Source organism: Vidua macroura, unplaced genomic scaffold (genome assembly GCF_024509145.1).
Source record: "Vidua macroura isolate BioBank_ID:100142 unplaced genomic scaffold, ASM2450914v1 whyUn_scaffold_107, whole genome shotgun sequence".
In the NCBI taxonomy this organism is placed as follows: Eukaryota; Metazoa; Chordata; class Aves; order Passeriformes; family Viduidae; genus Vidua; species Vidua macroura.
In genome coordinates this window covers 19,436-39,546 of record NW_026530542.1, presented here as the reverse complement: position 1 = coordinate 39,546, position 20,111 = coordinate 19,436, and the positions used below count along the sequence as shown (strand labels likewise).

At 69.4% G+C, this 20,111-nt stretch overlaps 3 protein-coding genes across 4 annotated transcripts; 1 reads left to right on the top strand and 2 right to left on the bottom strand.

Moving 5' to 3' along the window:
- The first annotated feature begins 252 nt into the window (after positions 1 to 252).
- MARS1 (methionyl-tRNA synthetase 1) lies at positions 253 to 8,881 on the top strand. The gene is made up of 21 exons (XM_054004649.1): positions 253 to 355; positions 457 to 547; positions 684 to 762; positions 1,591 to 1,725; positions 2,397 to 2,472; positions 2,544 to 2,698; positions 2,774 to 2,886; positions 2,959 to 3,075; positions 4,219 to 4,422; positions 4,852 to 5,053; positions 5,186 to 5,260; positions 5,348 to 5,518; positions 5,601 to 5,696; positions 5,780 to 5,897; positions 6,001 to 6,214; positions 6,702 to 6,833; positions 6,914 to 7,018; positions 7,862 to 8,045; positions 8,141 to 8,212; positions 8,410 to 8,517; positions 8,614 to 8,881. The coding sequence occupies exons 1-21, from the start codon at positions 253 to 255 to the stop codon at positions 8,758 to 8,760; spliced, it is 2,697 nt and encodes an 898-aa protein (XP_053860624.1). The 3' UTR covers positions 8,761 to 8,881.
- Positions 8,832 to 10,061, bottom strand: DDIT3 (DNA damage inducible transcript 3). 2 transcript variants are annotated; one of them, XM_054004662.1, is made up of 4 exons: positions 9,980 to 10,061; positions 9,744 to 9,791; positions 9,484 to 9,635; positions 8,832 to 9,392 (listed from the first exon to the last, which is right to left on the bottom strand). In XM_054004662.1, exons 3-4 carry the CDS (start codon positions 9,610 to 9,612, stop codon positions 9,027 to 9,029), a joined length of 495 nt encoding a protein of 164 aa, XP_053860637.1. In that variant the 5' UTR covers positions 9,613 to 9,635; positions 9,744 to 9,791; positions 9,980 to 10,061; the 3' UTR covers positions 8,832 to 9,026. The 2 variants fall into 2 exon arrangements, with proteins under 2 accessions (XP_053860637.1, XP_053860638.1); XM_054004663.1 differs by having other exon boundaries at positions 9,748 to 9,791.
- A 708-nt stretch (positions 10,062 to 10,769) lies between these two features.
- Positions 10,770 to 19,881, bottom strand: DCTN2 (dynactin subunit 2). The gene is made up of 14 exons (XM_054004659.1): positions 19,587 to 19,881; positions 18,419 to 18,487; positions 14,977 to 15,073; positions 14,803 to 14,864; positions 13,450 to 13,548; positions 13,168 to 13,328; positions 12,898 to 13,045; positions 12,727 to 12,792; positions 12,582 to 12,620; positions 12,404 to 12,481; positions 12,218 to 12,289; positions 12,011 to 12,113; positions 11,843 to 11,934; positions 10,770 to 11,130 (listed from the first exon to the last, which is right to left on the bottom strand). The coding sequence occupies exons 1-14, from the start codon at positions 19,620 to 19,622 to the stop codon at positions 11,044 to 11,046; spliced, it is 1,209 nt and encodes a 402-aa protein (XP_053860634.1). The 5' UTR covers positions 19,623 to 19,881; the 3' UTR covers positions 10,770 to 11,043.
- Between the last annotated feature and the right edge of the window lie 230 nt (positions 19,882 to 20,111).

Below are 20,111 nucleotides of genomic sequence, written 5' to 3'. Positions count from 1 at the left end.
TGTTTCTATCCCGTTCTATCCCGTTCTTATCCCTGTTTCTATCCCGTTCTATCCCGTCCCCGTTCCCATCCCGGCCATGGCGGCCCCGCTGCCGCGTCCCGTTGCCATGGCAACATCCCGCCAGCGCTCTCGCGAGACTTGGGGCGGGGCGAGCAGCGCCGGCCCCGCCCCTCCCGCCGCGCGGCCCCGCCCCTCCCGCCGTGCCGCGCGCACGGCCCCGCCCCCCCCGCCGCGCGGCCCCGCCCCCCCGCCATGCGGCTCCGGGTCCCGCCGGGCGCTCCCGCCGCGCTCAAGGTGCTCGCGGCCGCCGCCGCCGCCCCCGCGCCCGTCCGGCCGCACCTGGGCGGCCCCGCAGGTGAGACCGGCACGGCCGCGACCCCCCCCGGCCCCGCCGCTCGCGGGGGCCCGACCCCGTCCCGGCCCCGGGGACGGGCCTGAGCCTGTCCCTCCGCGCAGAGCGGCCGAGCGCCCCGCGGGCCCCCGGGCCGGAGCTGCAGCTGGAGCTGGACAGCGGCGCCGTCCTCTTCTCTCCCAACGCCATCTGCCAGTGAGTCCGGGCGGCGCGGGGGGCCCCGCACGGCGGCCCCGAGCCTGCCCCGAACCCCCGGTGCACGCCCCGAACCCCCCGAGCCTGCCCCGAACCCCCGAACCTGCCCCGACCCCTCCCCTGCCCGCCCCCCCAGGTACTTCCACCTGTGCCGTGGGGAGGAGCCCACCGACCTCACCACGCAGTGGCTGGAATGGGAGGCCACGGAGCTGCAGGTGAGCGACCCCCGGGGGCTCTGCTCCCTGTCCCCCCGGTGCGACCCCCGGTGCGACCCCCGGGGGCTCTGCTCCCTGTCCCCCCCGGTGCGACCCCCGGTGCGACCCCCGGGGGCTCTGCTCCCTGTCCCCCCCGGTGCGACCCCCGGTGCGACCCCCGGGCTCTTTGCTGTCCTGTCCCCCCCGGTGCGACCCCCGCTGTGCCCCCGGGGCGCTCCGTGCTCCCTGTCCCCCCGCTGTCCCCCCACTCTGTTCCCCGCTGTGTCCCCCACTGTCCCCCATGATGTGACCGTGCTGTGTCCCCGCTCTGACCCCTACTGTCCCCCCGTTGTCCCCGCTGTGACCCCCATTGTCCCCCCGCTGTGACCCCCATTGTCCCCCCGCTGTGACCCCCATTGTCCCTCCGTTGTCCCCGCTGTGTCCCCGCTGTGACCCCCATTGTCCCCGTTGTCCCCCGTTATCCCCGCTGTGTCCCCATTGTCCCCGCTGTGACCCCCATTGTCCCCCATTGTCCCCGCTGTCCCCATTGTCCCCCATTGTCCCCGTTGTCCCCCCGTTGTCCCCGCTGTGTCCCTGCTGTGACCCCCATTGTCCCCATTGTCCCCCATTGTCCCCATTGTCCCCGCTGTGTCCCCGCTGTGACCCCCATTGTCCCCATTGTCCCCCATTGTCCCCATTGTCCCCGCTGTGTCCCCGCTGTGTCCCCATTGTCCCCGCTGTGACCCCCATTGTCCCCCCATTGTCCCCGCTGTGTCCCCGCTGTGACCCCCATTGTCCCCGTTGTCCCCCATTGTCCCCATTGTCCCCGCTGTCCCCCGCTGTCCCCAGCCGGCGGTGGCCGCTGCCCTGTACCTGCGGCTGGTGCAGGGCCGGGCGGGGCCCGACGCCCTGGGGCTCCTGCAGCCCCTCCTGGCTCACCTGGAGCAGCACCTGGCCCGGAGCGGCACCTCCCACCTGGCCGGGGTGAGTGGGGGGCCCTGGGCGGGGCGGGGGGGGCTCGCTGCCACCTGCGGGACAGGTGTGTCCTGAGGGGGGGAGGGCGGGCCACTGCTGACCCCCAGTGCCCCCAGTGCCCCCAGTGCCACCCTGCAGCTCCCAGTGCTGGCCTAACCTGGCACCAGCACCCGCTCCCTCCCAGTGCCCCCAGTTTGTCCCAGTTTGTCTCTGTTCCTCCTGCGTGGCACTCCCAGTGCCCCCAGTTCATGCTCCCAGTCCCTCCCAGTGCCCCAGTTCACACTCCCAGTCCCTCCCAGTGCCCCCAGTTCATCCCAGTTTGTCTCTATTCCTCCTACATGTCCTCCCAGTCCCTCCCAGTGCCCCCAGTTCACACTCCCAGTCCCTCCCAGTGCCCCCAGTACACACTCCCAATCCCTCCCAGTGCCCGCAGTTCATCCCAGTTTGTCTCTATTCCTCCTACATGTCCTCCCAGTGCCCCAGTTCACTCTCCCAGTCCCTCCCAGTGCCCCCAGTACACACTCCCAGTGCCCCCAGTTCACTCTCCCAGTCCCTCCCAGTGCCCCCAGTTCATCCCAGTTTGTCTCTATTCCTCCTACATGTCCTCCCAGTGCCCCAGTTCACTCTCCCAGTCCCTCCCAGTCCCTCCCAGTGCCCCACCGTGTCCCTGTGTCCCCCAGGACGCCGCCTCGGTGGCTGACGTGGTGGTGTGGGGCAGCCTGTTCCCAGTGCTCCAGGACGAGACCAGTCTGCCCAGTAAGAGCGGGCCGGGGGGGGGGCGGGGCCGGGGGGCGGGGCCGGGCTGACCCCGCTGTGCCCCTGCCCAGGTGAGCTGCAGGTGCTGCGCTCCTGGTTCCGGGCCGTGTCGGCGTGGGAGCCGTGCCGGGCCGCGGCCGCGCTGCTGCCGGAGGCGCTGCCGGAGCTGCGGGCCCGCCTGGCCCAGCGCCCCCCACCCCTGCCGGGACCCCCCCAGCAGCCCCAGGTGCGGCCCCGACCCCGGGGGGGAGGGCGGGGCGGGGGGCAGGTGGGCGCAGCCCCCCTCACCTGGTGCCCGCAGGACGAGGAGAGCGCGGAGCGGACGCTGAGCGACGACGACATCGCGGCCGCCGTGGACACCTGGGCGCGGGGCCCCGCGGCGCTGCCCCCGCCCCGGCAGCCGCCGACACCTGTGTGAGTGCCCAGGTGGCACCTGGGGTGCGGCCGGGGGGGGGACGCTGGTCTGAGCCCCCCCCTCCTCGGCAGGTTACCTGTGGAGGGCGAGAGGAACGTCCTGATCACCAGCGCGCTGCCCTACGTCAACAACGTCCCTCACCTGGGCAACATCATCGGCTGCGTCCTCAGCGCCGACACCTTCGCCAGGTGAGGCTGCGGGAACCGCCCCGGGGCTGGGGCTGTGCTGGCTGCACAGGTGCTGCAGGTGTTACAGGTGTGCACCTAGAGGGGTGTGCTGTCTGTACAGGTGCTGCAGGTGTTACAGGTGTGCATTGGGGGGGTCTGTGCTGTGTAAACACCCGCACAGGTGTTACTGGTGTGTATCTGGAGGAGCGTGCTGTCTGCACACCTGCACAGGTGTTACTGGTGTGTATCTGGAGGAGTGTGCTGTCTGCACACCTGCACAGGTGTTACTGGTGTGCCCCCTGGAGGTGTGACAGGTATCCACACACAGGTGTCACAGGTGTCCACACTCAAGCCCATGTCCAGGTGTGACACAGGTGTCCCCACAGGTGTGACAGATGTCCACACACAGGTGTGGCAGGTGACTCTGCAGGTGTGATAGGGTGCCCATACATAGGTGTGACAGGTGTGTCTGCAGAGATGTGACAGGTGTGCCCTGCAGGTGTTACAGGTGCCCATGCCCAGGTGCCACCACAGCTGTGCCAGGTGCCCATGCCCAGGCGTGCCAGGTGTGCCCCACAGGTGTTACAGTTGTCCATGCCCAGGTGTGCCAGGTGCCCCACAGGTGTGCAGGTGCCCCAGAGGTGTGCAGGTGCCCCAGAGGTGTGCAGGTGCCATGGCCAGGTGTGCAGGTGCCCCACAGGTGTTACAGTTGTCCATGCCCAGGTGTGCCAGGTGCCCCACAGGTGTGCAGGTGCCCCAGAGGTGTGCAGGTGCCCCAGAGGTGTGCAGGTGCCATGGCCAGGTGTGCAGGTGCCCCAGAGGTGTGCAGGTGTCCACGTCCAGGTGTGCAGGTCCCATGCCCAGGTGTGCCAGGTGCCCCACAGGTGTGCCAGGTGTCAATGGCTGGGTGTGCAGGTGCCCCAGAGGTGTGCCAGGTGCCCCACAGCTGTGCAGGTCCCATGGCCAGGTGTGCAGGTGCCCCAGAGGTGTTACAGTTGTCCATGCTCAGGTGTTACAGGTGCCCCAGAGGTGTGCAGGTGCCCCAGAGGTGTGCGGGTGCCATGCCCAGGTGTGCCAGGTGCCCTACAGGTGTGCCAGGTGTCCATGCCCAGGTGTGCAGGTGCCCCAGAGGTGTGCGGGCGCTGAGCCCCAGGTGTGCCGCAGGTACTGCCGCCTGCGGAGCTGGAACACGCTGTTCGTGTGCGGCACGGACGAGTACGGCACGGCCACGGAGACGCGGGCGCTGCAGGAGGGGCTGAGCCCGCGGGAGCTCTGCGACCGCTACCACGCCCTGCACGCCGACGTCTACGCCTGGTTCCGCATCTCCTTCGACCACTTCGGCCGCACCACCACGCCCCAGCAGACCAGGTGAGCCCCTGCAGCCAGGTGAGCTCCTCTGGGCCAGGTGAGCCCCTCCTTGCAGGCCAGGTGAGCCCCTCTGGGCCAGGTGAGCCCCTTCCTGCAGGCCAGGTGAGCCCCTCCCAGCAGGCCAGGTGAGCCCCTGCAGGCCAGGTGAGCCCCTGCAGGCCAGGTGAGCCCCTCCCTGCAGGACAGGTGAGCTCCTCCAGGCCAGGTGAGCCCCTGTGGGCCAGATAAGCCCCTCCCAGCAGGACAGGTGAGCTCCTCCAGACCAGGTGAGCCCCTCCCTGCAGGACAGGTGAGCTCCTCCAGGCCAGGTGAGCCCCTTCCTGCAGGCCAGGTGAGCCCATGAGAGCCAGGTGAGTCCCTCCAGGCCAGGTGAGCCCCACCTGCGCTGGGGGGTACCCGTGGCTAACGTGGCCTCCCCTTCCTGCCCAGGATCGCCCAGGACATCTTCCAGCGGCTGCTGGCCCGGGGCTTCTTGCTGCAGGACACGCTGGAGCAGCTCAGGTGCGAGAGCTGCGGGCGGTACCTGGCCGACCGCTTCGTGGAGGGCACCTGCCCCTTCTGTGGCTACGCCGAGGCCCGCGGGGACCAGTGCGACAAGTGCGGGAAGCTCATCAACACCGTGGAGCTCAAGGTGGGGACCCCTCCCCTTTGTGCACCTCCCTAACTCCCCCCGAGCCTTCCCCTCCCACTTTCACCCCTTGCCCCACCCACTCCACCTTTGGGGGTCTCCCCCCCACACCGGGGACCCCCCGTTTTCCCTCAGAGCCCCCAGTGCAAGCTCTGCCGTGGCACCCCGGTGGTGACGCCCACCCAGCACCTATTCCTGGACCTGCCCAAGGTGAGCTGCACCCCTGGGGGAGCGGTGAGGTGGGGACGGGGACCCCCCCCCCGGGTAGCCCAGGTGTCCCACCTGCATCTCCCGCAGCTGGAGGGGCGGCTGGAGGCCTGGCTGGAGCGCACCTGGGCCACAGGTGACTGGACGGCCAACGCGCGGCACATCACGCGCACCTGGCTGCGGGACGGGCTCAAGCCGCGCTGCATCACCCGCGACCTCACCTGGGGCACCCCGGTGCCCCTCGACGGCTTCCGTGACAAGGTGGGTGCCCCCCCTGGCCCCAGGTGCCCCTGCTGGGCCCTCCCTGCCGGGCTCACCTGGCTCAGGTGTCGCCCTCGCCCAGGTGTTCTACGTGTGGTTCGACGCTCCCATCGGGTACCTGTCCATCACGGCCACCTACACGGACCAGTGGGAGCGGTGGTGGAAGAACCCCCAGCAGGTGGGAGGAGCCAGGTGATGGTGCAGGTGGGGACAGAGCAGGACACTCAGCTGACGTCCCCACCTGTCTCTGTTACCTGCCAGGTGGAGCTCTACAACTTCATGGCCAAGGACAACGTCCCCTTCCACAGCGTCGTGTTCCCCTGCTCGCTGCTGGGCGCGGACGACAACTACACCCTGGTGAATCACCTCATCGCCACAGGTACGGGCCCAGGCGTGGGAGCCCCAGCTGGGAGGGGTCCCCAGGTGTTGGGGAGCCCCAGCTGGGAGGGGTCTCCCCACGGTGGGTGCTCACCTGTCCCCAGAGTACCTGAACTATGAGGATGGGAAGTTCTCCAAGAGCCGGGGCGTGGGCGTGTTCGGGGACATGGCCAAGGACACCGGGATCCCGGCCGACGTCTGGCGCTTCTACCTGCTCTACGTGCGGCCCGAGGGCCAGGACAGCGCCTTCTCCTGGGCCGACCTCCTGCTCAAGAACAACTCGGAGCTGCTCAACAACCTGGGCAACTTCATCAACAGGTGCGGGGACGCGTTGGGGGAGGGAGGGCTGGTCCACAGCTGTGCTCACACCTGTCCCCATCCCACACCTGTCCCCAGCCTGTCCTGGGCTGTGCTCACACCTGTCCCCATCCCACACCTGTCCCCAGCCTGTCCCTGGGCTGTGCTCACACCTGTCCCAAATCTGTCCCTGGGCTGTGCTCACACCTGTCCCAAATCTGTCCCTGGGCTGTGCTCACACCTGTCCCAAATCTGTCCCTGGGCTGTGCTCACACCTGTCCCAAATCTGTCCCTGGGCTGTGCTCACACCTGTCCCCAAGGCTTTGCTTACACCTGTACCCCCTGTCCCCAGGCTGTGCTCACAGCCATCCCCATCCCACACCTGTTCCCAACCTGTCTGTGGGCTGTGCTCACACCTGTGCACCTGTCCCCAAGGCTGTCCCCAGGTTGTGCTCACACCTGTGCACCTGTCCCCAAGTTGTGCTCACACCTGTGCACCTGTCCCCAGGGCTGGCATGTTCGTGTGCAAGTTCTTTGCGGGTACGGTGCCCGCCATGGTGCTGACGGCCGAGGACCAGCGGCTCCTGGCCCGGGTCACGCTGGAGATGCGCCAGTACCACCAGCTGATGGAGAAAGTCCGGTGGGTCCTGGGGGTCCCGAGCCCCGGGGAGGGGGCAGAGCCCGCCCTGCAGGTGCTCAGCCCCACCTGTGCCCCCCCAGCATCCGCGACGCGCTCAGGTGCGTGCTCAGCATTTCCCGCCACGGCAACCAGTACATCCAGGTGAACGAGCCTTGGAAGCTCATCAAGGGCGACGAGACGGACAGGTAGGGATGGATGGGGGGCACGTGGGGACAGGGAGGGGTCACAGCCACCATCTGAGGGGGTAGAGGGCGACTGGGGGGCACAGGGGGTGCCACGGAGGGGTCCCCACTCCTGGGTCATGTCAAGGTGGGGGGCTGGCACTGATGGGGGGCACAGGGTGGGGATGGAGTGAAGCCAGGAGCTGGGGGGACACTGAAAGGTCCCAGGCCACCGGCACTGATGGTGGCAGGGCACGAGGGTGTCCCCGATGTCCCCTCCCACAGGCAGCGACCAGGGAGGGGGGTGAGGTGGGACACAGGGGTCACAAGGGGCACAGCACAGAGACACACGGCCTTGGCAGTGAAGGACAGGGGGGTCAGCGAGCATGGAGGGGTCACAGAGGGGTCACCGAGCAGGGAGGGGTCACGGAGGTGTCACAGAGGGGTCACCGAGCAGGGAGGGGTCACAGAGGGGTCACAGAGGTGTCACTGAGCAGGGAGGGGTCACAGAGGTGTCACGGAGGTGTCACAGAGGTGTCACTGAGCAGGGAGGGGTCATGGAGGGGTCACTGAGCAGGGAGGGGTCACGGAGGGGTCACCGAGCAGGGAGGGGTCACGGAGGTGTCACAGAGGGGTCACCGAGCAGGGAGGGGTCACAGAGGGGTCACCGAGCAGGGAGGGGTCACGGAGGTGTCACAGAGGGGTCACCGAGCAGGGAGGGGTCACAGAGGGGTCACCGAGCAGGGAGGGGTCACGGAGGTGTCACAGAGGGGTCACCGAGCAGGGAGGGGTCATGGGGGGGGTCACTGAGCAGGGAGGGGTCACGGAGGTGTCACCGAGGGGTCACCGGGCGTGTCCCCGCCGCAGGCAGCGCGCAGGGACGGTGACCGGCGTCGCGGTGAACGTGGCGGCCGCTCTGGCCGCGCTGCTCCAGCCCTTCGTGCCCGGGGTCAGCGCCGCCATCCAGGGCCAGCTCCGCATCCCCCCCGAGCGCTGCGGCCTCGGGCCCGGCCTCACCTGCACCCTGCCCGCCGGGCACCGCGTCGGCACGGTACGGCCCCGGGGAGGGCAGGGCGGGCCCCGCCTGGGCGGGGTCCTCCGGTGCTGACCCCACAGGTGTGACCCCTCTGTCCCTGCCGCTGCCAGGTGAGCCCCCTGTTCCAGAAGCTGGAGCCTGAGCAGGTGGAAGCCCTGCGCCAGCGCTTCGGGGGAGGGCAGGTGAGTGGGGGCTCAGGTGCCCCCCCCCCCCCCACTTCGGGCACCTGCAGCCCCCTTCTCTCTGTCCCTCCCCTCCCCATTCCCAGGCCAAAGGTGTTGCTGTAGAGCCCCAGGTAACTCTTGGTGCTGCCCCAGGTGTGCTGCACCTGCCTGGAACAGGAGCGAGGGGGGCTTATCCCCATCTCTTCCTCTTACAGGCCAAACAGCCCCCCCCGGCCTCAGCCCCCCCTCCAGCCCCCAACACTTCTGTAGCTCCAGGTGACCCCAAACTGATCCAGGAGCTGACGGAGCAGGTGGCCAAGCAGGTGAGGGCGGCACAAAGCATGAGACACACGCTGTCGTGCCTTTAAACCCCCCCAAATCTTCATTACACCCCCAAATCCTTCCTCCCACTTGTCCAGGGCAACCTGGTGAGGCAGCTGAAGGCAGCCCAGGTGGAGAAGGCCCAGGTGGACGCCCAGGTGGCCAAACTGCTGGAGCTGAAGCAGCAGCTGGCGCTGGCCGAAGGCCGGAGCCCCGAGGTCGCCAAGGGCAAGCGGAAGAAGTAGCCCCAGTGCCCAGCCTGGGACATCTGAGGAGCGGCCCCAGTGCCTCCAGTGACCACACTGGGCCGTGCTGGTTGTGGTTACACGCGTGTAATAAATGACAAGAGCTGTACAAGGGCGTGGAGAGGCTGCATCCGCTCGTCTGTCCGCAGCGTCCACCTGTCCATAGGGCTGCCCCCGCAGTCCGTGGGGCAGCGCAGTCCCTGTCCCCGGCTGCGGGGCAGCGCTGGTCGGTCGGTCGGTGTCCCGGCCCCGCCCCGGGGCGGCCGCTACACCTGGCGCAGGTTGACGATGCGGTCGATGAGCGCGGCCCGGGTGCGCTGCACCTCGGCGCTGAGCCGCTGGATCTCGGCGCGGAGCCGCTCGTTGTGCGCCGTCAGCTCCCGCACCCGCCGCTCCCCGTCCCGCTGCCGCGGAGCGCCGGGGCCGCCGCACCGCTTCCTGCGCGCCCCCCGCGCCTTCTCCTCCTCCTCCTCCTCCTCTTCCTCCTCCGCCTCCTCGGCGGGGCCCGGCCGGGCCGGGCCGCTCCCGCCGGGGGTCGCGGGCGGGGGTTCGGCCGGAGCCGCCCCCTCCGGCCCCAGCAGCTCCTCGGCCAGAGCCAGGTCCAGCCCGCAGCCCCCCGGGCCCGGCTCCACCTGCGGAGAGAGCGGAACCGGGAGCGGTGATGGAGGGGGGACCCCGCCCCGGCGCCCGCCGCCCCGGGGGCGCTGCCGGCCCCGCGCTCACCTGCTCGGCCCCCCAGGTGGGGGCGGTCCCGGGGGGCTCCGCCGCCAGCACCTCCTGCAGGTCCTGGTACCACCCCTCCAGCTCCCAGCCGGGGGGGCCGCCCGGCCCCCACAGCCCTTCGGCCGCCATCGTCAGCTTGGGCCCGGCGCGGGCTGCGGGAGGGAGGCAAGGACGGGAAGGGAGTGAGGGGCGACCCGGGCGGGACCCCCGGGGCCCGGGCCCCAAAGGCGGTGTGCGTGTGGTGGGGGCTGCCCCCTTACCTGCTCTCAGGTGTGGTGGTCGGCGAGGACGCACTTTCTCCTTGATGCCTGGGGAAGGAGGAGGGGGGGGGTCGCGTTAGCATCGGTGACCCCCGACCGGGGAGTTCGCCGGGGCTCGGGGTCCCCGTCCCGCGGAGACGGCTCCGGGCGCTCCGGTTCCTCTCCCGGTACCGAGCGGAAACCCTCCGCCAGCGCTCCCCGCGCCCCTCGGGGCTGTCCCCGCGCCCTCCCCGCACCTTTCTGGGTGGTCCCGGCTCCCCCCGGCCCCGCTCCGGTCGCTGCCCCCGGTCCATCCTCGTCCGCATCGTCCCGCGCTGCGCCCAGCCCCCCGCGCCGCGCCGCTTTAACGGCAGCCTGACGCAACGCGCGCGCCGGCGGCAGCCAATGGGCGCGCGAGGGCCGTGACTGGCAGGGCAGCGCCAACCAATGGGAGTGCGGCGGGGGCGGGACGAGCGGCACCGCCCAGCGCGAGGGAAGGGCGCGCGGGGGGGGGGAGTCACGCGGGGATGATGCAATGGCGGGAAATGGGCCACGCCCCCAGGCGGGCGCCGGGCGAGGGGCGGGGCTTTGTCGGGAATGGGCGAGGATTGCAGCGAGTGGGCGGGGCTTCGGTGCCACCGGGTCTCGTTTCTCCCGCCGGGATTAACGGGAGGAGGGGCGGGGGTCTCAGCCCCGCCATCCCCTCACCTTCACGGCAGGTGGGGGGCACTGGGAGGGGTCCTGGGGGCACTGGAGCTGGGAGGGATGGCGGCACTGGGGAAACTGGGGGAGCTGAGGGCACTTGTGGCGCCCCACAAGGTGGGTGCTCTGGCTGTGTGGGTGGGGGGCTGCAGGACCCGTGTGAGGGGTCTGGGGGAGCAGGGCTGGGGACACAGCCGGGCCCCTCCCCTGTCTGCGGGGTCCGGCTGCCCCCCAGCCCCTCATCCTGGTGGGGGTTCCCCCGGTGTCCCCCCCAGTCCAGCACTGCCCACCCCCAGTCTGGGGGGCCCTGCTCCCGCCCCCATCCGGGACGCAGACACACGCACGGGGAGCTGAGCTGTTTATTGGGGTACGGGGGGGACCAGACACCCACAGGTGGGGACGGAGCAGGGGGGACAGGGAGGACCCCCCGTGGGGACTGAGGGGTGCAGAGGCCCCGGTGGGGACGGGGACAGAGGATGTGCAGGGGGGGGCCGAGCCAGGGTATTTACAAGCAGCAGCTGGGACCTGCGGGGGGGGGGTCACAGAGCCCAGGGGGTCGTGGGGGGGGGGGCGCAGGGACGTCCTCAGGGGAGCCCCAAGGGGGTGTCCTGGGGTCTCGTCACTTCTGCAGCCGCTTGATGCGGGCATCGATGTCGGCAAAGTTGTCCTCGACGATGGCCAGGTTGTCCTTCATCGTCTTCTGCACCTGGGGGGGACAGCGGGGATGGGGTGATGGGGGACAGTGGAGATGGGGAGATGGGGGGACAGTGGGGATGGGGAGATGGGGGACAGCGGGGATGGGGAGATGGGGGACAGCGGGGATGGGGAGATGGGGGACAGTGGAGATGGGGAGATGGGGGGACAGTGGGGATGGGGAGATGGGGGACAGCGGGGATGGGGAGATGGGGGACAGTGGGGATGGGGAGATGGGGGGACAGTGGGGATGGGGTGATGGGGGGACAGTGGGGATGGGGAGATGGGGGACAGCGGGGATGGGGAGATGGGGGACAGTGGGGATGGGGGGACAGTGGGGATGGGGAGATGGGGGGACAGTGGGGATGGGGAGATGGGGGACAGTGGGGATGGGGAGATGGGGGGACAGTGGGGATGGGGAGATGGGGGACAGCGGGGATGGGGAGATGGGGGGACAGTGGGGATGGGGTGATGGGGGGACAGTGGGGATGGGGAGATGGGGGGACAGCGGGGATGGGGTGATGGGGGGACAGTGGGGATGGGGAGATGGGGGACAGTGGGGATGGGGAGATGGGGGGACAGCGGGGATGGGGAGATGGGGGACAGTGGGGATGGGGAGATGGGGGACAGTGGGGATGGGGAGATGGGGGGACAGCGGGGATGGGGAGATGGGGGGACAGCGGGGATGGGGTGATGGGGGACAGTGGGGGGCCAGGGGCACCCACCTCGGCCAACAGCACCGCGTTGTCCTTGAGAGCCCCTGCGATCTCCTGCTGCGTTGTGTCCAGGTGCACCAGCACCTGCCCGAACTGGGTGGCTGGAGGGGGACACGGCTGAGTGCTGGGGAGGGCAGTGACCCCCACCTGGTGTCCCCCAGCCCCTCTGGCCCTCACCTTGCTCGTGCAGGTCCCTCAGGGTCACCAGGCGCTGCACCACGTCGGGCAGGGCACTGGCCACAGCGTCCCAGCTCTGCAGTGTCTCGTACAGCTGGTGGATCTGGGGGCAGCAGTTGGGGGGGTCAGCGCAGCCCGGGGGGGGCAGCACAGCCTAGGGGGGCTTTTTTGGATCCCCTCACGGCCTCTGGGCCCCACAGCCCATACCTTGCTCTGCGTGTCAGCGTCCTGCACCGTGGCCTTGTGCTTGGCGATCTCGTTCACCTTCCCCAGGACGCTCTGGTGTGGGGGGAGAAAGAAACCCCAAATCCAGCAGAGGGCCCCAAACCTGGGAATGTCTCCCGGTTTCAGCAGTGCCCCCTAATTTCAGCAGTGCCCCCCAGCTCCCCTCACCTGCAGCCGAGCCTCCACCTGGTCCAGCACAGCCACATCCAGAACATTCACCTTGGCCTGCAGCACCTGCACCGTGTCCTGGGGAGGGGGGCAGGGTGAGGGGGGGTACAGCAGCCCCCCAAGCACTGGGGGCAGGGGGGGCACAGGGGTTCCCCCAAAGCCCCCTTGCCTGACTCACCATGAGACTGGAGCCCTTCAGCCCCACCAGCAGTGGGTTCTGTGGGGGGAAATGGTGTCAGTGGGGCAGGAGGGGGCAGATAAAGGACAGGGGTAGGAAAGTGGCAGGAGGGAGGCAGGGCAGCCCCCCTCACCTGGGCACTCACCTGGCTGTCAGGCTCACACCTCATGGCCGCCTCCAGCTGCGCCAGACGCTTCTCCAGCTCTGACACCTGTGGGGTTTGGGGTGAGGTGCCGGGACCGCAGAGCAGGGCCGGCTCCCAGGTGCGGTGGCCCGCCCCAGGATGCCCCTGTGGGGCCAGCAGCCCCCCACTCACCTTTGCAGACTGGGCAAACTGGTCCTGCTCCGGCCTCCAGTAGAGCTCGAAGGTGACAGCATCGCCGGCAGGCGGAGGGGCCCGCGCGGGGCCCTTCCCCGCCGTGGCTTTGCTGCACTTGGCCACCTCCAGCTGCTGCAGCAGCCGCCTGGGGACAGCCAGGAGGGGACAAGGTGGGCACAGGGACAAAGAGGGCAGGGGACAAGCTGGGCAGGGTCCCTGTCCCAGCCCCACGGGGACACTAGCCCTGGGGTCGCGTCCCCCACTCACTTGGCCAGGGCGCCCTCGGGATCAGCGAAGTCGACGGCGGCACCAGGGCCCAGAACCTTCTCCAGGTGGGAGCTGAGCAGCTGCTGCTTCAGCACTTCCACCTGCCTGGCCAGGGCCATGGGCGTGAGCTCCTCCTCAGCCCCCGACTCCTTCACTGAGCTCTGGGGGACACACAGGGGCCGTGTCACCCCCGGGACACACCCTGGGACAGGTGGGGGCTCACCTGCACACACAGGTGCTGTGTCACCCCAAAGCCCTGCCCCAGGACAGGTGGGAGCTCACCTGGATCTGCTCCACGTCCCGGAGCAGCTCCTGCACCTCGTGCTGCAACCGCTGGAATCGCTGCTGCGGCGTCTCCTTGGCACCAAGACCCTCGCCCAGCTGTGGGAGAAATGGGTCGGGGGGTTCACGGGGGGCCAGGGGGCTCACACAGGGTCAGGGGAGCTCATGGGATGGTGGAGGGCTCATGGTGGTTCAGGGGTCTCCCGGGGGCTCAGGGGGTTCACAGGTGCTGGCAGCACCTGGCACCAAGCAGAAGGAGCAGGTGAGGCCTGCAGGGACAGGTCAGAGCAGCCTCAGGTGACAGAACCTCAGGTGGCACCTACAGGGAACCTGACATGGTCAGTGGGGCAGGGCAGGAGCAGCCCAGGAGAGTCCTGAACCCACAGGGAGAGGGGCTGCACTTCATCCTCAGCTCTTCATCCTCAGAGCTCTCTACCTTCATCCTCATGAAGCTCATCTTCACCCCCATGGAACTCCTCATCCTCACCCACATGAAAGCTCCTCATCACCACCCCCATGGAACTCCTCATCTTAGTGCCCACAGAGCTCCTCCTCTTCCTCCTCCTCTTCCTCCTCCTAACCCGGAGCTCTAAAGCTGTGGGGGTGGTTCTGGGGGGTGGCATGCCCCCCATGGAATGTGGGGGTTTCCCGATCTTTGCCCAAATCCAGCTGTTCCCAGAGCAAACCTGAGCTGGGCCAGTGTGGGGAGTGATGGCCCAGCCTGACGGGCCGCAGTGACCAGGCCAGGGGACACAGATGTCACCCCCCCTGAGCAGGGCAAGAAGGAGCCAGGTGACCTTCAGCCACCTTCTCCCCTTTGGCCCTGCGTGACGGGGACTGCAGCCCACCCTGAGCCCCCTGTGAGGGTCCTGAGGGACCAGAGGAACCCGGGGAACTGGGGTGACAGAACTTCACAGAGTCAGTGAGGGGACAGGCAGGGCCCTGCTCAGGACAAACAGACCCCAGCACAGGACATGGCGGGGGGCACCCAGGAAAGGCCTGGGGGTCCTGGGGGACACCCAGCTGAAGGTGAGCCAGCCAGGATTATCCTGGGACCCCCGGCTCCATCCCCAGATCCACCCTGGGACCCCCGGCTCCATCCAGGACTCGGTGACCAGTGCTATCCTGAGCACCCTCGGGGGTCTGTGGTGGGGACAGGGCTCCCAGCATGGCAGACTGGGAGGGACTGGGCAGAGACCAGCACGGTGCCGCCACGGTGGAGCTGGCACACGGCTCCTGTGAGGCACGGCCGGGGGCTGCAGCAGGTGACCCCGGGGGTCCCATGGGACCTGTGGCACACAGGGGTGTCCCCAGCGCTGCGTGGGGAGGGGGGGGTGCCCCTTGCCCACTCACCATCTCATACTCCCCAGCCTCGTAACCCGTGGTCCGTGTCCGGCCGATGCGGTCAGAGAAATCTGGAAGAGGCAGAGCCGGGTGTGGCCCAGCACAGCACGGGGGGCTCAGTGCCCCGGTGGTCCCGGGGCTCATCCCCAGCCTGCCCAGCCCCCCCTGGCCCCCCCAGCTCACCCACACCCTCGGTGCCCAGGCGCTTGTCCCGGAACTTCTCGTAGGCAGCGTTGGGGTTGATGATCAGGTGCTCCACGCTGGTGCTGCTCAGCTCCTCCTGCACACAGAGCCGTGTCAGGGACAGGGACAGGGACACGGCACCCCCAGACTGCCACCACCTCCCCCAGAACGGACAGGGATGGGGACAAGGGAGCCCCAGGGCTGCCACCACCCCCAGCACATGGCACAGGCAGGGTTGGGGGCGCTGGCCTGGTTCTCCCCAGGACACAGGCACAGGCCCCCAGTGAGAGAGCTCTGCTGGCAGTGATGTGGCACGTCCCCAAGGGTCCAGGGTGGGGACATCACACCCCCCGCCTGGCCCAGCCCAGGGGGAGGCACCCTCAAGAGTCTGGAGTGGGGACATTGGACCCCTGGCGCAGTGTGGGCACATCAGACCCCAGCCTGGCCCAGCGTGGTGACACTGGACCCTGGTCTGGCCCAGCCCAGCAGGCAGGGGCCCCCCAAAGATGTGCTGGGACTTGGGCCCCTGGCCTGGCCCAGCTCAGGTTCAGCCTATCCCAAACTGTGGAACATTCCAGCAGCCCCTGGCCAGGACCAGGACCCATCGCCGGTCCCTCCAGGGTGACCCCTGTCCCTGTGGGACTGTCACTGTCCCCCAGCTGCGTTTTGGCAGGACAACCTCCTCCCCAGGGTGACCCCCGGCCCCCTGGGGCTGTCACTGCCCTCTGGCTGCCTTTCGGGCTCATCCCCCCCAGGGGGGCAGTGGGGGGCGGAGGCCCCCAGACCCCCAGACCAGGGGGCCATGCCCTGTGCCAGGCAGGGTGGGCACAGCCGGTGTGTCCGGGCTCCCCTCGCCCCCTGCCGCCATCAAGGGTGTCCCTGGCTCAGCAGGGCTCTGGAGGGACCCAAAGGACCCCCAGGTGCCCCTCTCCAGCCCCTCCTGGCTCTGGCCCGGGTGCTTTCAGGGCCCCTGGTTTGCTGCGGGGAGTGAGAGCGGCGGGAGCAGCGCTGGCAGCGTTAGGGGGCTGCGGTGGGTGGCAGCGGGTGACAGTGCCTGAGGGACAGTGACAGTGGCCGGGAGACGGGCGCTTACCAGCTCCTGGCGTTTCCCAGAGGTGAGAAAGTCAGAGCAAGGTTAGAGAGGGGAGAGAGAGACAAAATCCGCGTTAGAAGGTCCGGCCCGCGCCCGCCGCCCCCCGAGGGCTGGGGACCCCTGCGGGACAGGGAACCCCACGGGATGGGGACCCCCGAGGGCAGGGTACCCCTGCAGGACAAGGGTCAGTGGGACAGAGCCGGGGCAGCCGGGGATGGGGGCAGCAGGGCTGTGCCCTGGAGGGGAGCAGGACGTGGCCAGAGTTTTGGGGATCACCCCATAACTCCCCTCAGGAGCTCTGGCTCTTTCCCCCACAGGACCCCAACACTCAGTGGGACCCCCGGGGAGCCTGGGGGGCTCTGAAGGGCCAGGAGCTGCCTCAGCCCAGCAGCCGCCCCATGCAATGCTGGCAGCACTAGGGGGGCTCAGCACAGCCCCCCCCATGCCCAGGCAGTGTCCCCAGGGCAATGAGACCCAGCCCGGGGGTCCCGGGGGGTCCTGGGGGTCCCAAGGCCAGGTGGGCAGTGCAGGCAGCAGGCAGAGGATGCAGAGGGCAAGGCAGAGCGGGGGGGCAGTGCAGGACACCCCAAAACCCCCAGTGCAGCAGGGGGACCCCTGAGGGGACAGCGCTGGGACCCCCATGCACATGCAGCAGTGCCCCCCCATGCACCCCAAAGCAGGGCCGCGCTTACTTGTGCAAACTGAGTCCAGGCCAGGCGGGAGCAGGGGGGAAGCAGGGGGAGCCCTGGTCAGTTTGGGGGGCTCCCCGAGGGGGAGGAAGGACCCCCCAACACCCCAGAGCTGGTGAAGGGCTCCTTGAGGCAGGGGGGGTTTAGGACCCCCCATCCTTGACCTCCCGCCACAGTAGGGGCCACATGTCACCTCACGACTTTGGCTCCACTTTGGGCTCAAACCCCTGTTTCAGCCCATCTTGCTGCTCTGGCTCTCACAGCAGGGGGTCTCTTTGTCCCCCTCAGGATTTGGGGGTACCTGGTGGGCCCCTGCTCCATGCCAGGGACCTGTGCCAATCCCCCAGACCCCAAAAACACCAACGGCACCGACAGCAGAGGGTGGTTGCACCCCCAAGGCCTGGCAGCCCCTCACTGGCACCGAGTCACCTCTCAGGCCATGACCCCTGAACCCCCGTCGTCCTCCCCAGCACATCTGGGGGTCACCCCAAACCCCTGGGGGTCCTCTCTGCCATGTGGCCTCAAGGACAGACCCCCATGTGCCCCCATCCCTGAGGGTCCCTCGTGCCCCTTGAGGACAGAGCCCAGTGTCACCCCCTGGGCCCTGGGGGTCCTTCGGGCCCCTCGGTGATGGAGCTCTGTGTCACTCCACACTCTGGGGGTCCCCTGAGCCCCACAGGGTTGGACCCCCCTGTCACTGCACACTGAACTCCCCGTGCAGCTCCCCCCAAGAGCGGCCTTAGCCCAGGCCTGGGGACCCCCCAGTATTCAGAGCAGCTTTAGAGGGTCCCCCTTGTTCCCCTCGGGGTGGGGTTGGGGAACTGGCAGCCCCCTTCCTCTGGGGGACAAGGACAGCAAGGACAGGGACCCCCAGGCCGTGTGGGGGAGGCTGTGTCCCCTTCCTGCCCAAAGCACAGGCAGGGTGCCACAGGGGGATGGGGGGGGCTACACTGCAGGGGACACTGTCACTGTGGGGGGACACTGTCACTGTGGGGGGACACTGTCACCGTGGGGCATATTGGGACTGGGGGGACACTGTCACTGTGGGGGGACACTGTCACCGTGGGGCATACTGGGACTGGGGACACAGTGTCACTGTGGGGTACACTGTCACTGTGGGGCACGTTGGGACTGGGGGCACATTGGGACTGGGGGGACAGTGTCACTGTGGGGGGACACTCACTGTGGGGCATATTGGGACTAGGGGGACACTCACTGTGGGGGACACTGTCACTGTGGGGGGACACTGTCACCACGGGGCATATTGGGACTAGGGGGACACTGTCACTGTGGGGGACAGTGGGACTGTGGGGGACACTGGGACTGTGAGGACACTGTCACTGTGGGGTACACTGTCACTGTAGGGGGATACTCAATGTGGGGGACACTGGGATTGTGAGGACACTGTCACTGTGGGGTACACTGTCACTGTAGGGGGATACTCAATGTGGGGGACAGTGGGACTGTGAGGACACTGTCACTGTGAGGACACTGTCACCGTGGGGTACACTGTCCCCGTGGGGTGATGTGTCACTGTGCAGGATGTGGTGCTGCTGGGTGCATGGGGGGCTGGTTCCCTGCCACGGTGCCAGTCCTGGGGGTCCCGGGGGGTCCCGGGGGTCCGCTCCAGCTGCTGCTCCCCCCACGGGCCGGGCCTTACCGCCTCGAACTCGGCCTGGTCATCCTCGGGCAGGTCACTGGTCTCGTACACGTCGGGCTCGTTCCGGGCCTGCAGCACCAGGAGCTGTGCTGGGACCCCCACCTGGCCCTGCCCCCCCACACCTCATCCCCACGCACATCTCTGACGTGCCACATGTCCCTCTGGACATCCCAGTGTCCCCACTCCCCTCGCTGAGTGCCCCCGTTCCCCCAAAAGCACCTCAAACACCCCAATGTCCCCCCAGCAGCCCGACTCACTGCCCCTGTGCCCGGAGCTCCCCCAGCTCCACGTCCCGGCTCCCACCGTCACCCCAAACGCACGGGGTGCTCCCACCCCCCAGGGACAGACCCACGGACAGACCCACAGACAGACAGGTGCCCTTCCTGGCACCTCCCTCACCCAGAGCTCCCTGGCACCCCAAGCCCCCTCCCCAGCCCCAGCCCCCTCCCATTCCTACAGACACCCCAAATGCTGCCAACCCCCACACCCCACTGACCCCCCTCCAGATCTCCTCAAGACCTACAACCCCTCAGATTTCCCAAATCCCCCTGGTCCCCAGACCCTGACAGTCCTTCCAAGCTCAGACCCCCCCAAACTCCCTTGATCCCTGCAGCCCCTCAGCCCCCCCAGTGCCCTCAGACCACCTCGGGACCCCTGATTCCCCTGATCCCCTCAGATCCCCCCAAACCCCTCGGCACCCTCAGATCCCCCTGACCCGCTCCGACCCCTCGGACCCTCTCAGAGCCGCCCTTCTCCGGCCTCCCCAGTCCCTCCACGTCCCGCCGGTCCCCTCCTGTTCCGAGACCCCCCGGGCCCCCTCAGACCCCCGGCCCCCTCAGACCCCCGGCCCCCTCAGACCCCCCGGCCCCCTCAGACCCCCGGGCCCCTCAGACCCCCGGCCCCCTCAGACCCCCGGCCCCCTCAGACCCCCCGGCCCCCTCAGACCCCCGGCCCCCTCAGACCCCCCGGCCCCCTCAGACCCCCGGGCCCCCTCAGACCCCCAGATCCCCGCAGTTCCCTCATTCTCCCCAAGGCCCTGATCCCGCTTGACTCCCCCGATCCCCTCGGACCCCTCAGCACTCCCAGGCCCCTGATCCCCTCAGAGCCCCCGAAGCCTCCCACACCCCCTCAGACCCCCGGCTCCTCCCCGGCCCGGCCCCTCACTCACGATGCCGGGCAGGTCGGCGTACTTGGGGTCGGCCATGGTGGGGGCGGTACCGGGGGCCGGTACCGGGGGCCGGTGCTGGGGTCGGTACCGGGGGTCGGGACCGGGGGCCGGTGCTGGGGGGCGGTACCGGGGGCCGGTGCTGGGGTCGGTACCGGGGCTCGGGACCGGGGGCCGGTGCTGGGGTCGGTACCGGGGCTCGGGACCGGGGGCCGGTGCTGGGGTCGGTACCGGGGGTCGGTACCGGGGGCCGGTGCTGGGGGGCGGTACCGGGGGCCGGTGCTGGGGTCGGTACCGGGGGGGTCCCGCAATGGCCGCGCAGGGCCGGGGCGGGGCCGATCTCGCGAGAGCGGCGCGGGGCGGTGCGAGAGGCGAGAGCGCAGGGGCGGGGCCGGGCGGGATGGGGCGGGGCCCGGCGGGGATGGGGCGGGGCCGGGCGGGGATGGGGCGGGGCCTGAGCGAGCAGACCGGGCGGGGGCGGCACTGGGGGGGACAATGGGGGGACAATGGGGGGGACAATGGGGACAC